Source organism: Belonocnema kinseyi, chromosome 2 (assembly GCF_010883055.1).
Source record: "Belonocnema kinseyi isolate 2016_QV_RU_SX_M_011 chromosome 2, B_treatae_v1, whole genome shotgun sequence".
Lineage (NCBI taxonomy): Eukaryota > Metazoa > Arthropoda > Insecta > Hymenoptera > Cynipidae > Belonocnema > Belonocnema kinseyi.
Genome location: NC_046658.1, coordinates 95,402,988 through 95,419,256, shown reverse-complemented (window position 1 = coordinate 95,419,256; position 16,269 = coordinate 95,402,988). Strand labels below are relative to the sequence as shown.

The 16,269-nt window shown below is 27.6% G+C and overlaps 1 protein-coding gene across 9 annotated transcripts in view; it reads left to right on the top strand.

The window, feature by feature from the left end:
* The first annotated feature begins 2,142 nt into the window (after positions 1–2,142).
* The window catches only part of LOC117167548 (echinoderm microtubule-associated protein-like 2), a 77,665-nt gene continuing 63,538 nt past the window's right edge, over positions 2,143–16,269 (top strand). For 4 of the 9 annotated variants that reach the window (XM_033352564.1, XM_033352562.1, XM_033352565.1 and 1 more), the window contains exons 1-3: positions 2,143–2,372; positions 7,610–7,846; positions 15,359–15,589. In XM_033352564.1, coding sequence (XP_033208455.1) covers positions 7,795–7,846; positions 15,359–15,589 — 283 coding nt within the window. In that variant the 5' untranslated portion in view covers positions 2,143–2,372; positions 7,610–7,794. Of the gene's footprint in view, positions 2,373–6,177; positions 6,266–6,293; positions 6,318–7,477; positions 7,502–7,592; positions 7,847–15,358; positions 15,590–16,269 lie in introns of those variants that run through there. The other 5 variants (XM_033352557.1, XM_033352559.1, XM_033352558.1 and 2 more) reach the window with 5 other exon arrangements.

Below are 16,269 nucleotides of genomic sequence, written 5' to 3'. Positions count from 1 at the left end.
TTTGAATAGGAAACAGCTTAATTTTAAGAAAAAAATTTCAGTAATACTTGAATTTTCAACTATGAAAGATTTTCCAGTCAAAGGAGAACAGAAATGTTAAACAAACTGTTGAATTTTTATGCAAAAAATTCATTTTCAATACAAAAATACGATTTTTCAACTAGATAGTTCAATTCAGTAAATTAATTTTTTGGTTACAAATTTATTTTTTCGATTAAAACGTCTATTCCTTGATTAAAAATTTTAATGTTAAAATCATCAAAAAAGGCTTTTAATAACTTTATAAAGAAAACTTTACATTGGATATAATCCGTATAAAACGTTTTTTTGTTTCTTTGTGTTTATTTATTTGTTGTTCATAACTTAAAAGGCAAGCCTTCTCGTTGAAATTAATACTAATATTTATTACTTCTTCCTAACTGAAAAATCAAAAAAAATTTCAAGATGTCAGAAAAAGTGCAACTTTTTAGCACTTATATAAGAGAAGATATTTATAAACAACAATAAATTCTTTGAACAACTATTTTTGTTAGCTAGCATAATTATTACCTCACCAAGGGAAAAGTGGGAAAAAAAGTTATAAAAACTTAAAAAATAAAAACTATCTGGCATTAAAATGGATGAAGATAGCTATAAAAAATAATAATTTGTTTAAAAAATTATTCTTGTTAAATTTAATTTATCATTAAGTCACTCCAAGTGGAAAATAGACAGTTAACTTAAAATATAAGAAAAAACAGCAAATTTCTACAATAAATCAAAAGGAATATTATTGATAAAAGCAGTAAATTGTTTAAACAATCTTTTTTAACTTGAATTATAAATGAATAAATATATATAAATATAGATATAAATATATATAAATATAAATATATGAAATATAAATGAATATAATTATAAACAGTAATTATTTGTTTAAACAATTAGTTTTGCTGAACCTAATTAATTAGTACGGCCCTCTGAGTAAAAAATGGACTAAAATTTAAAAATTTAAAAAGAAACTGCAATTTCTGGCATGGTTCGAAGAGAATCTTATTAAAAATAATAATGAAATTTAAAAAAATTATGTTTTAATAAGATCGATACACTGTTACCTCACTCTAATTGAAAATTAACAAAAAGTGCAAAATTTATGAAAAAACTCAACTTTCTATCTTTATTCTAAAAGAATATTGCTAAAAACAATAATAAATTCTTTACAGAATGTTTGTACATATTCTAATTATCAGCATAAAGTTGTATTTTATGCAGTAAAACTAATTTTCTTTTAAAAAACCGCAAAAAAATCACAATTAGCGCTAAAACTCGAAAAGCCCAATTTTTCACTTATGGGTGTTTTTCGGGACCATGTAAAACCGACTTATGGGTGTGATATTTGAAAAATAACGTTTTATTTATATTCTAAGACTAGTAAAGAAGAGAAATGTTGAGTTCCAACTGCATTCAGCTGATATTGACGATTCGAAATAAGATTTAAAAAAATAACATATTTTTTTCATGTAGGAAATAGATGTTAAACTTCATGGGGCTTCCGCCTTTACTTTTTGTCCAATTTTCAATCAGAGTAAGTTAATACTTTATTAATTTCAAGAGACATAATTCTTTAAACAAATTTCCGGTCGATATGCATAAAATTAAAAACAAAAATTTTCCCATGTATTTTGAGACCACCCTTGTGGTCACGCACATCATGGGGAACCGGCTCAATTCACCTGCACCGTATATCTTTAAAGCTATAACATTAAACACTTCCCGAAATCAAGTCCCTCCTTAACACCATTTCCGGCAAATTTAGCGGCAAACTAGAATTTCAAAAGCTCCCACATAGGCGCGCCGGCGCACCGGAAGTGACAGTCTCGCTGGACTCGCGTCATATTTTATTCACGAGGATCGTGCGAGGGGAATCGAATGGTAGACACTATAGACAGAGTAACATTTGTATCAGATGATAAGAACCTCATATGGGCTAGACTAGAGGCTAGAGCAGGGACTTTACATTGACCGAGGGAGATATCAATGTTCTCTGCTGAATGGGTTTTATCTACATCAGCTTCGAATCATCTCGACTATCTGAAAAGTATTGATCGCGCCCGAAGCAGCTGGAGTTGGTCGACAGTAGCGTCGGGGCGGTCTCGGGGAAAACACACGTGTTATACGCTCGCGAGGATGGGAATGGGGAAGTTTCCCTAAATCGAGCGAAAGTGACGTGAAAGGGCGCCATGTGGAACGGGGGTGGAAAAAATATATTTCAAAAGCGCCATAAAGGTGCACCATAAACTACAATTTCAAAGACAATTTTTTCTCGTAAAAATATCGTAAAAATCCTTCCCTCGAAAGGAAAATTCATTTTAATGATAGGAAAAGCCCTAGTTGTAAGTTTTCTTCCGATTTTTACCATAGGGAAAGTCAAGTCCTTTTTTTCGAAAAGGGGTGAAACTTTTTTTTTTACACGTGGACCATATTTTTTATTATTTAGATCGGAATTTGGAAATATACTACTATATTTATTTTAAAATATGTAAGTTTAAGTTCATACTAGAAGATCTGATAAATTAAAATTAATTCTTTATTTACCGACAAGATTGAGCGAATGATACGCAGATAAAGCACTTGGCGGGAAAAATAGTTTTACCGTAAAGGCGTTAAAATACCATGAAATGAATTTTTATGGCTTCATGGTATGGATATCGACCCATTACAAACCAGAATCCAATGTAATCAGTAAGCTGGAAAGGTTATAAAACATAACAGAAAAATAAACTTTGTAATATCTCGAAAATTAAAATAAATATATATATTATCATGAAAAATGCATGTCATAAAAGAAAATACTAATCGATATCTACATTCGTTTGAAACTTCGTTTCATAATATTGCGCGAAACTAAACTCCATCTGCTAGGACAGTTTCCAAATTGCAAAATAAGTTTATTATGATTCAAATTTTGTGAAGCCACTTTGAAATTTAATTTTTCAAATTAGCTACAAAAATGATATTTAATTTGAGAATTATGCTAATAATAAACTAATGTAATCTAATTTCCATGTCGACGCATTTGTTGGATCACAAAAAAGTTTCATCATAATAATGTTTAGATATTTCGAATGGTTAATTCTTTTTTTTGTGGTTATTTCAATTTTTATATCTGCATTTTATGTTCGCATAAATTTGAATAATTTCATTATGAAAAAAGACACTCATAAAATACGAAAATATATTAACGAAAAAAATTCTTGCTTGTTGTTATTTTTTCCTGGTGTTAATAAAATAAAACTTTCATTTTAAGGTCGTGAGATTAAAATTACCACTCGACAGTGAATTTATTTGTTGATCGTGAATGTCCCAAAATTTTTGAAGAAAAATCTCTCCAATAACTGAAAATTTCACATGATGTAATAGAATGTAATACAATGTAAGAAAATTTCAAATAAGTTTGATTTAAATACTTTTTGTAATGAAAAAGTTTAATGTTAACTTTTTCAATTATGGTTTGATTCAGTTTATAAGGAGTTATTTTAAAACCTATTACTTACGAAATTTTCTATTTTAGGTCTTAATTCTTAGACTTGAATTTTTAATTAAAAGAACTTCATTATTTAATTTAAAAAATAATTGATTTTAGAAGACGATTCTGTATCTATCTATAGTTAATCAATTTGTAGATTTTAACGTTAAAAATTCAAATTTTTTAAATTGAAGTTATTTTCATTTCTTAAATAATTGAAATCTAGGTGTAGATTAAAAATGTTACGTGTTTGTTCCATTTTAAATTATATTCATATATTGCTTGAGCCTAAACATTCAATTTTTAGCCTGTTAAATTCAGAAAATTTTAACTTAAAAAAACGAACCATTTGTTAATATTTAAAAATACTTAATTGGACATGTAAATTGGGCAATCATAAATAAAATAATCAAAGCTAAACAAATTTAAAACCCAATTGTTTGAAATAGGAAGCCTGGAATCCTTAACATTTAATTTTTCTAATTTTAAAATTTGAATGTAACAATTTGAATCGTTCCGATTAAAAAAATTAATTTTTTAGATAATGTGTTGAATTTTGAGATAAAGCCAAAAATTGAAGAGAGTACAAAAAAAGTTGGAATAGACGAAATGTTGGTTATTTTATTTCCTGAATTGGAAAAGACCAGTTTTTACTTTTTTACATTTGTATTGAGTTAAGGGAAGAATTTTGATCCAAATTGTTTTTCTAAATAGGAAACTGGAAATTCTTTGTTTTCACAATTTTTATAAAGTTAGAAGAGAGAACATTTTGGGTTTGAATTGTATGTGAATTAGAAGAGGACAATTTTCTAAACAGATTTTTAGAGAGTTGGAAGAAAAAAAAATTTGTTCCAAAAATATTTCTAAACTGCAAAAAGCTCTTCTTTGTTTTTAATATTTTCATTGAGTTGGAAGGGGAAAAGTTTTTGTTTTCAATATTTTATAAATTGAAGGAAGGTTAATTTAAAAAAAAATGTTTGCGTTGGAAAAAAGAAAATGTTGGTTTTCAATATTTTCTGAATAATTAAAAAAGGGAATGATTTTTTAATTTGGAGCTTATTATAGACTTGGACGAAACATGACTTTTTTTATTTGCAAAGGCCAATTTGTTTTTTCAGCACTTTTATTGAGTTGAAGGGAGCACCTCTTTATTTATTTTTTTTTTGCATTGGAAGAGGGATTATTTATTTCTTAAGATTTTTATCGACTTGAAAGGAAGTAAATTTTATTTCAATTTTTTTTTTTAATTAGAAGAGGCAAATTTTGTTATTTATACCATTTTTAGCGATTCGAAAGGGAGAAAATATTGGCTTTCAAGGTTTTCTAAATTGAAAGAGGGTCTTTTTTGATTTTGAACCTTTTTATTGAGTTAAAAGAGAGAAAATTTTGATTTTTAATATTTTATGAAATGGAGGAAGGATAATTTTTAACATTTTCATTGAGTTGCACGGAAGGTAATTTTGGGTTTCCTCTTTTTTCTGGAAGTGGCCATTTTTTCTTTTTTCATTTTCACTGACTTTAAGGAAAGACTTTTTTTTATTTATTTTCAATTTTGTTTTGAACTGGAAGAGAGAAATTTTTTATTTCTAATACTTTTATTGAATTCAAAGATAGAAAATTCTGGTTTCTAAATTGGAAGAGGCCATTTTTGCTATCTAGCATTTTTATTGAATCGTAGGTAGGAAATTTTATTTTCAATCTTTTTCTAAATTGGTGGAGGGTAATTTTTAATTTTTGTTTTGAGTTGACAGAAAGAAAATTTCAAATTTTAATTTTTTTCTTATTGCTACAGAGATTTTTTTGTTTTATTTTTATGATTTTCATGGAGTTGGAAGAGGTACAGTTTTTGTAATTAGTTCTGGATTATAAGAGGGTAATTAAAAAAAAATTAATTATAGAAGAATTGTTTTTACATTTTTATTGAGTGAGGAGAAAGGGACTTCAGTATTTCAATTTTTTCTTGATTAAAAGAGGGACATTTATTGCTTTTAAGATTTTTAAAAGCCTTGAAGAGAGGAAATTATGGTATACATTTTTTCTTAGTTGGAAGAACATTTTTGGTGTTTAAGATTTTTAGCGTCTTGAAAGGGAGGAAATTTTGTTTCTAATTTTTTTTTAATTTGAAAGAGTCCATTTTTTGTTGTTCACATTTTTAATGATTCGGCGGGTAGCAAATTTGGTATTTTTAACATTCAGATAAAAGGTGAAAATTTTCGATTTAGAACATTGAAAATGATAGCGCAGTTTGCAGTTTAGTTCTGATTATTTAAACAAAAAGAAATTTTATTCTTAAAAGTTCAGATTTGTTATTTCAATTACTCTGAAAAGTTCTTACAAACCCGGAAATTACCAAAACATTTTTCCCTAAATTAAAACGGTCACCCTCAATAAATGATTATAGATTTTGAAAACGAATATAAAATAGAAATATAATTAAACTACTTTTACAAATTTCAGCAAATCTACCATGTATTGAAAAAAAATGTTATTTAAACATTCTCTAGAGAAGAAGTTATATTTAATTAAACCATACATGAAAAAAATGTAAAAGTTTCATTTTCTTATGAAATAACTGTTTTCGCAAAAATGAAAAGTGAATTCTGTAATATCATTGGAGTTCACTATGCGTATAAGGTTTTACGTAATAACCCGGCATCAACAGAGGCCACGCGTCCGGCATATGTGACATATGTGATCTAGCAAGCAACGATTCAGTTCTGCTTTCAGTACAGCTCTAATCAGTTCAAATAGATTGACATAGTGAGCTCTTTTGATTGAATAAATAGTTTGCAAATAAGGAAAATTCTCAGTGGTGATTTAACTAAATTGCAAAATCCATTTAAGAAAACGAATGTCAAAAAGTGTTGTTTCATATTCCAACCGGTAAAAAAAGTGTTCTGTGTACCAAGCAACTGCCGGATAAATATTTTATCATTTTCTCTAAATTTTTCAAGTTTAGCTGGAAAACAAGTACCAGATAATGTTCCATTTTATTTTTCAATCGTTCTCAAACAGTTTTGATTTGTTTTTCATCTCGATGCTATTTTATTTGATATCGGGAATTGGTACTTTTTTCATAAGGATGATGGTTTAAATTTTTATTCAGACACAATTTTAGCTATTAATTTTGAGGTAAAATTTTTACATATCAGTTCAAGAATAATATTTTGTAATCTTTCAAGTGTTTGCCTTTTGTATGACGAAGTCCTGTCTCTGTTGGATGTAAACAATAAGTGTGCTAATATCACAAAGTCGTAATTACTGTGTAGCCTCGAAATTTGAAATATTGCAAAAGTAAGATAACATCAGTCAGGAATGAACATTTGCTTTCACGTTTTTATTTTAATAAATTTTTAAAGCTTAGTTCAAGAACTATATTTCGAAAGAAATAACATAATTTTTCATGAAATAATATAAATCTCAGTTATTTCAAAATTCCGGTTTGCTCTGCTCGGTGCTGGAAATGCTTATTCTTTGAACAGGTTTTCAATTATAGTGAACAAAATTAACCTCTCTTAACACGTTTTCCTTTCCTCTTCGGTTAGTCAAAAAATATTTCCGGCACATTATAAATACGTTGAAAGTAGTTTATTTTTGGAAGTTTCCAAACGACTCTTTGCTAGGAAAGCAAGACTGCAAACATGTTACTTTAAGAATGTCGCTTTTAGTTCACTCCACCGAAGTACGTTTTAATTTTTTGGCTGATTGAATACTCAAAAGAAAGATTAATTGGTTTAAAGAAAATTTCTTTGAAATAAAGAAAAACATTTATCGGCTCTCATTCAAAGAAAAGGTTTCTTGTTCCAATTAAAATTCTTCTTTCATTTAAAATAATTTCTCTAATTTTGAAGCTATTTTTGGTTAAATAAAAAGAATAGGTTAAAGAAACGGTTTATTTAATTCGAGACAAACATTTTTCTGAGTGAATCTAATGGACAGGTGAAACAAACCGAGGGAAGAATTCCTACGAGTGTGAAATTCGTAGTCTTGAGTATTGTAATAATAAGTAAAAAGTTTCTAACAAGGATTAAACATGTTCCTAAAATTTAATTTAAAATTATCTCGTATTAATAAATAATTTTGCAAGTGTTTTTCTTTTTAAAGTAATATATTCATCGGCTGGTGCTAATGTGAAAGAATTTGAAGATGGGACTTATTCGAGTGTTTATCATGAAAGAGATGATAAATATATGGCGGGAGAAAGTAAATTGGCTCTGTTTGAGGCTCGTTAATCAGTTCAATTGAAAAACGTATTAATAAGTCGGGGTCATCAGCGGAGGTTATTCGCAATGTCCACGCCGGACACAATGGATACAATTGACGAAGCTGAAAATGCCTGGCGTAAGTAGGAAGAAACAAATTTTTTAAATGTCAAAAATTAAATTTCAGGGTTGATACAGGTCTGGGAATTCTGGAAAATCAGGAAAAATTCAGTTGAATTTTATTCATGAATGACTTTTTTTTCTTCAATGATACTTCTAATTTTAAATATAATTGTTAAAAATTATTAAAACAATTAATACTATTTGTAAATAATAAATTTTTTTGTGGTGAACATGATAAAGTTAAAAATTCAGTTGTTTTTTTTCATGAAAAGAGACATTAAGCAATTATTATTTGCATAATTTCTGAAGATGATAAGAATTTTTTTTTTTTTGAATTTTAAGAAATAAAAAAAGTGCAGGCAACGAGAATCAAACATGCAAATATTAGGCTATGAAGCCGAAGCATTACTGTCTATGATACGCAAAATTGCGTATTACTATTTTGGCAAATTAATATTCAGGTAAATAGCTTTCATTATAAAAATTATAAATCGAAATTAAAATTTACAATTTTCGGTCTCCTTTGCTAGTTCAAGATTCAACTAGTTTATTAAAAATTTGAATTCTTGTTTTAAGATTCATCTTTTTTGTTAAATAATTAACTATTTTATCATGATTTTTTTTATTAGTGAAAATCAATTTCTTTGAAATGAACATCCAGTTGTTCTATTTTTGGTTAAATATTCATCTATTTAGTTAATAATTCTTTTGTTTGATTGGAGATTTTTCATTTTATTCGATAATTGATCATTTTCGTTAAAAATTGAACTATATTAAAAAAATTTTTTATAAATAAATTTTTTAAATACTTCGTCTTGTTTATTTGAAAATTCAAATACATGGTTAAAAGTTTAACTACTTTGCTAATAATTCATTTTCTCGGTTAGAGATTCATTTCTTTACTTGAAAATTTAACTATTTTATTGGAAATTCATTTTTTTCCAAATTAATTTGTTAAATTTTATATTTGTCTCTTTTTAGTATAACGTAGAAACCTAATAAAATTAGATCTAGAAAACAGTCCTAATAACCAGTAAGTCTCACAAACGTATAATTTAAAAAAATTTATTTCATAATTTTTTTGGTTGAGAATTCATCTTATGGTTAAGAATGGTATTATTAAATTCAAATTTTTAGTTTTGTTGAAAGTACATCTGGTGAAAATTTGTTAGGAATTTAGCTTTTTTCTCTTTGAAAAATCCTGGATCTTCTGCTTGAAAACTTAACTTTTCATGACAATTCGTTTGCTTTTGGTTGAAGAGTAATATTTTTACCTGAAAATTTAACAATTCCAATTTTTGTTTAATCTATTTGGTTGTAAATTTAAGTAATAGGTTGAAATTTTATTTCTTTGGCTAAAGATTCATAATTTAAATAAAAAACTTATTTCTTAAGTTGAATATTTAATTGAATTTGTGAACATTCTTTGTCGGTTTTATTTCAATATTAATTTTGTTAACTGAAAATGTAACTATTCCATTTTTACTTTGGAAGTTTATATATTTAATACTTTCTTAAAGAAGTAGCTATTATTCTGATAATTTAAAAAATGAGTAATGTTAGTATGCTCTTAAATTTATTACTAATACAAGTATTTTCTGACTTTGTTTTCAAACATATTTTACAAAACTCTTCCGCTTTTTGGATAAAATAACACATCTTTCATTTCAAGAATCAAAATATTAAAACAATTTAAGATTTTGAAGGTTTCAAGGGATTTTTAAGAATCTTAACATACGAGATTTTATAGGTCCTCCAAAGACTTTAAATATATAAACAATTTTTATGGATTTTAATGGATTTGCAATATTTTATTAGCAAAGTTTACATTTTACAACAAAAACTTTATAATTTTTTTCTTTTAAACTATAGTCGAATCAATCAAATATATTCTAAAGTTTATAAAACGATTCAACCAAAAACTTTGATTAAAACTAATTTTTTGGGTCAGCTGAACAAAAATGTTGTTCATCTAATTAAATTTTTTCTGGAATTAACCAAATGTGGTCAATAAAGTAATAAAGTGTAAAGAGTATGAAATTTCTTAACTATTCAGGGATTTTAACATTTTTAAATTATTTAAAATTGTAGATAATTTAAACTATTTCGGAAATGTGAAGTAATTTTACAGTAAAATTATAAAGAATTTAATAGATTCGAAGGGATTTAAACAAACTGAAAATTTTTCGAAGGATTTCGGAGGATTTCAAAAGAATTCAAGATTTTGGAATAGATTTCAGGGGATTCACGAGTTTCAACGGATGTTAAAGAGTTCAAGGGATTTGAAAGCTTTACGGATATATTTTTAAAAATAATGTAATAATTTTGGAAGATTTTCCTAGGATTTCAGAAAGTTTCAAGGGATTTTAAAAGTGTATCCGGAATATCAATGATATCTAAAAGATTATATATATTTTAAAAGGGACATCTAGGGATTTTTACAAATTTCAATCGAATTTCATCAGATTTAAGGGATTTATTCGATTCCAAAAGGTGTTTTTAACAAGTTTTTAGAAATAAGTTTAATAGATTTCTATGGATTTCTAACCATATGGGGAATAAATTAAATTAAATTTCAAGTTAATTCAGGGATTTCAGATATTTAAAGTGATTTCCAAATTTTGACGAGTTTTCTAAAAATCTCAGGAAATTAATGTATTTTAAAAGATTTTAATGAATTAAAAAAATTGCACCTTTAAAGGGATTTTGAATGAATTATTCTGATTTCGTAGTATTTTTTTTTTTGAAGAAGTTTTGAAAGATATTATATATTTGAAAATGTTTTAAGATTTACACGGATTTCTAGAGAAAATGAGGGAATACATTAAATGAAATATTAAGGGACTTCTATGAATTTCTGATCTTCAAAAATCTTTAAAAATATAATATCTTTCAAAACTTCTTCAGAATTCATAAAATCTTTTTAAAAAATATATTTTTATCTTTCTGTGAATTCTAAGGATTTCACAAGATTTAAAATGTTTTTATTTTTTGGAATATTTAAAAAGATTACAACAATAGTTATTGAATGGTTCAGAAAAAATTGTCTATTATATTTCGGGTAATTTTTCTCATATTACTGGTAAAATTACTTAAAAAGTGGAGAAATGACCAAAACGTCGTGGGGTTTCTTTATTCTCTGAGTCATTGGAATAAGTAACATAAATTAGGGTATAATATTATCCTTTTTAAAAACGTAAATTTCCACTAAGTAATTGAAAAATTCCAAATTTTATGGAAAAATGAATCGCCCTACCGAAAATAGGAAATTTTACTTACAAAATTTTTGGAAAAATCCCGATATTTTTACAGTCAGGAAATAAAGACCAATCGATCAAAGGTGTTGTGCTAGCACGCTAAATGGATCTGATAAAAAGGGGATGATGTTCTAAAATCTGTAGACCGTGAATGGACTCTTGACCAAACGCGATATTGTCGGTCCAATGACCACTTTGAAAATGATCCGCTTGCCAAAACACTCGCTATTCTCATTTTGTAATTTATATGGCTTAGTCCTTTTAATCTCATCTATTATACTTTCATTTTATTTTCAGAATTTCAATTCAATTTTTGCACTAATTAATTAATTTATGTAATCGGAGTACCTGATGGGCGGGAAATAGGGAAAAACCCGGATTTTATTTACGGCATAGATTTTTTTTCTATTTTAAAGTCTGCTTCTTTCTACTTTATCCTCTTTTTATTGTTTAGTCGTGAATCAGACAGAGGAAAACCTGATGTCTTCACGTATTGTAATATGACACCATCAAGGATCTTTGATGATTGCTTAAGCTTCTTTACCGCTAATTATATGAGTATCACATTTTTGTTCTTAAATAGCTTGGGGTTTAAATTTTATATGAAAAAAAGCCAAGATGAATAAAATTTGTTAATTATTGAAGAAAAGATTGCAAAACTAGTGCAAACTTCATAATTGTATGAAAAATTCAAACAAAATTAAAACAATTTTCTTGGCTTTTATTTTATTGAGGATAGGGATTTTTTTCTTCTATCCTAAAATCTTCCTTTTTTCTAATTTCTCCTTTTTTTATTATTTAGCCGAAAATCAAAAAGAGGAAAGTCTGATGGCTTTAGGTATACATTTTCAAGCGATTTTAGAAAGGCATAAAAGATGTCAAAGGATCTTTAAACATTTTAGGAGATTTACGATATTTCAAAGAGTTTCTGAAAAACTTTCGGAATGAAAGAGATTAAGCGATTCCAAAAATTTCAATGAATTCAAAACAATATAGAGTATATAGAGTATAGTAGTATATAGTATATAGAGTAGACTTTTTTACGATTATAGAAAATTTCAAGAGATTTAAAACATTCTAACACATTTCAAATGATTTCGTAAGATTTAAAAGATTTTTGTAAAATTTCAGGTATTCATATAAATTAAAAGAAAATTCAATTATTCCATAAGATTATAAATATTGTCTATAGATTTCGAAGGGTTTAATAAAATTTAAGTGTTTTCCTGGGAGTTCAGAGGATTTTGTCAAAATTAATTTTTTTTTAAATATATTTTAGTGGATTTTCTAAGTTTTCAATAAATTGAAAGAAATGTTTTCGCATATCAAAGATTTAAAAGAATTTGATCAGATTTTGTGGAATTTTACTGGATTTCAGAGAATTACAAAGATTTAATCATTTTTGTTAACTAATTATGAAAGATATTACAGATTTCAAGATGTCTTTAGGAATCTTATTCAATGTTTCTGGGACTACTAGGGATACTACAAGATTGAAAGGTTTATATCAATTTCAAGGGATTTTACAAAGTTTTAATGTGTTTAAAAATATTCCAAGGAATTTAATCAGATTTTCACGTTTTGTAGGGATTCCAGAAATTTTCAAAGGATTAAGGTATGCAGGATATTAACGATATTTAAAAGATTTTAATTAAAATCTTAGAAATCCGTTGAAATACAAACAGCATTAATATTGATAAAAATTGTAGAATTTTCGAGAAAGCAGATAAACTTTTAATCAAATAGTTGGATTTTCGACTAAAAAGATTAATTTTCTACTGAAAAGGACAAATTTTCACCAAAATATAGATACATTTTTAATTTAAAAAGTAAAATTTCGAACCAATCACTTAAAAAAGATCAAATTTCCATAAAAAATGGAATAGTTGAATTCTCAACAAAACAAAAATAATAATTTAAAATAAATTGATTGGTCTTGCTAGAAGGTAGATTTATTTTTAATAAAAACAGATTTGATATTTCAATAGAATTTTTTTTAAATTTTAAATAAAAAACCGTTGTAGTAAACAAAAAGACGAACTTTCAACAAAAATGCTTAATTTTCAAACAAAAAAGATACTTTTTGCAACATTCTTTGATTTTTAACAGTTTAGAATAATTTTGAAATAAATGTTTGAAGCTTCACTGAATTTTATTTGACAAAATAGATTCATTTTCATTCAAAGAGATAAAGGTTAACTAAAAAGATGAATTTTTAGCCAACAAATATTGCTTTTCAAGAAAATGACTAATTATAAAAAATACATTAATTTGAAACTAATAGAGATACATTTTTTCCAAAAATTAAATAGTTAAATTTTCGATCTAACCATTTGCAACCCAAATCAAGAACCTTCAGCAACACGAACCAGTTTTTAACGAGGCAGTTCAACTTTCAAGCGAGTAGTTGAATAATTTTTAAAGAAAAAAGATAAATTTTCGATTATAAATGGAATAGATAAATTTTCTGTATAAAAAAAGAATTTTAAGGAAATGGAACAAGTGTACTACGACATAGCTAAATTTTGAGCCAAGGATATATGGATTAATTTGAATTACAATTGGATTAATTGAATTACTCCCAAATATGTAGACCATAAATGAATTACTTCAGATTACAAATGGATTAGCCAGGATTATAACTGATTTGCGCGTGATTACAAGTTCACTGCGCCGAATTACTAGTGAATTACTCCGTCTTACATGTGTATTATTTTGGATTACAAGTGGATTACTCAAAATTACTTGAAATACTCCAGACTACAAGTGAATTATCCCAGAAAACAATTAAATTACAAGTGTATTACTCCCGATTATAATTAATTTACTTTGGGTTACAAGTGTATTACTCAATATTACATTCGGTTAGTTGGATTATAAGGGATTACGAGTTTCGATAACTGTTTGATATTTAAAATTTTAAGCCAAAAAGACGAGTTTTCAACTGAAAAAATGAATTTTTAACAAAATTGTTGAAGTTCCTACAAAGCAGATTAATTTTTCACTAAATAGTTAAATTTGCAGCGACAGAGAATAGAAATTAATTCCTTGGATTACTGATTACTTTGAATTATCTGAGGCATAACGGATTATCTTTAATAATATGTAGATTGATCTGGATTACAATGGGATTACCTGAATGATCCTAGATTATAATTCAATTACAGGTGAATTACTCCTGGTTACAAGTGGATTACTTAAGATAACATTTGGCTTACTTCAGTTTATATTGGATTACTTACATCAAATCGGATCACCATTTTAGATGACTGCTCGGTTTAGTGATCCAGTTACCATATAGTTCAAATTTCAGTAAAAAAATTAACTTTCTTCTAAAAGAGTTGAAATTTTAACCCAAAAAGACGAATGTTTTACCTAAAACATTAAATTTTAATAAAATTGTTGAATACCCTACAAAGTTTATTAATTTTTCACCAAGTAGTTGAATTTTCAACAACAAGGGTTACAAATTATCCAGATTTTAAATAGATTACCTGAATGACCCGAAACTATTTGAAGTAAAAGTGCATTAATGTGGATTACTCCAACTTACAAATTGATTAATTTATATAGGAACTAGACTACGTGGGCTTACAAGTGGATTACTCAGAATTACTTAATTACTTTCGATTATAAGTGGATTACTATATAGGTGAAAGCGGTATTACAAGTGGATTACTTGAATCTCCCCCAAAAATCCAGGTTACAAGAGGATTACTGTAGATTAATTCCTATTAAAAATGGATTAATCCACTTCATAACTGGGTTGCTCTGGATTACAAGTAGATTACAACGAATTCCTTAAAGAACTCCGAATTCCAAGTGGATTACCTGAATTACTCCCAAATATCTTTTTTACAAGTGGATCACTTAAGATTACAAATCAATTACTCTATTGTAGAACTGGACTACGCTTCATTAGAATTGTATTATTCTGGTTTTGAAATGGATTATTTAGAATTACCTAAATTACTAAGAACTAATGAAATTACCCCGGCTTACATTAGTTTAATTGGGAAAACTTGTAGAAGATTCCAGTTAAACTTAAATCACAGGTGGATTACTCCCGAAAACAAATGGATTACGGCAGATTACAGTGGATTATTTTCAAAATGAATAACTGAATTTAATTCCAAATGAATCCTCAATTTTTTCTATGCCCCCCCCCCCCCCCCCGACGTACTGGATTTCCCTATACCTGATAACAAAAAATTAATTTTTTCATAAAAAATAAAAGAATAAAATAATAAAAAATTAATTTTTCTTTTCAGACGAGATGTTGGAGTGCGAAACAGGAACGCTCTTGGGTCGTGTCGCCGACCTGGAGAAGCAGTCCCTGTCTCAAAGAGACGAGATAGTCTGTCTTCGAGCGACTTTGGCGGATGCTCTGAGGCGAATCGCTCAATTGGAGGGTCGTGAGAAAAGAGAGGATGACAGAAATGAAAGGAGAAGCGAGAGAGGTCTCTCTTCGCCCTTGAGGAATGGACACGCCCCATTTAGAAGTGAGTGAGGTCAATGCCAGTGTGCAAAATTAAAAAAGTACATAATTATCCATCCAATAACAAAAGCCATCATGACTCATCTGACTAGCTCTTAAGCATAAACTTATTTTTTTTTAATATTCAAAACTCTCGAAAATTCTGAGACCACTTGACTCATCACCTGCTTGAAATAATTCGAAAGGATTACACGGAAGGAGCATTCCTGAATTTAAATTTGCCGCCTTCGGTTTTAGTGACAAAACTTATTTTGCGCATGTTGTTGGTCATTGTAATAAAGTATATAATACTCTCCCACGTTTTCTATAATGACCAGATTTTATTTTTTAGTCTCTTTGATATTGTTAGGTATATAAATTTTAACAGAGAATTGATTAAAGTTGCGGGACGTAACACCTCTTCAGATATTTCGAGTATGGGAGTGAAATCATACTTTTGGTAGTAGGCCAACCATAAATTACGTAACAGCTTTTTTTGACTAACAGGGGTTTGAATTAATGCTGTTACGTAATATTCTTGAAAAATCAATCTTTTAGCAAATCCGGGAGTTCCAAGATTTCCGACTCTGCTCGCAATGAGAACTCACGTGGGATTCTCCTCGGATCGGTTAAACTCGGTGGCTTTCGGATTCAGTCGGCTGCTCGTTCAAAGCCTAGGAGTGTGTGTGTGTGTGAGTCGAGTGT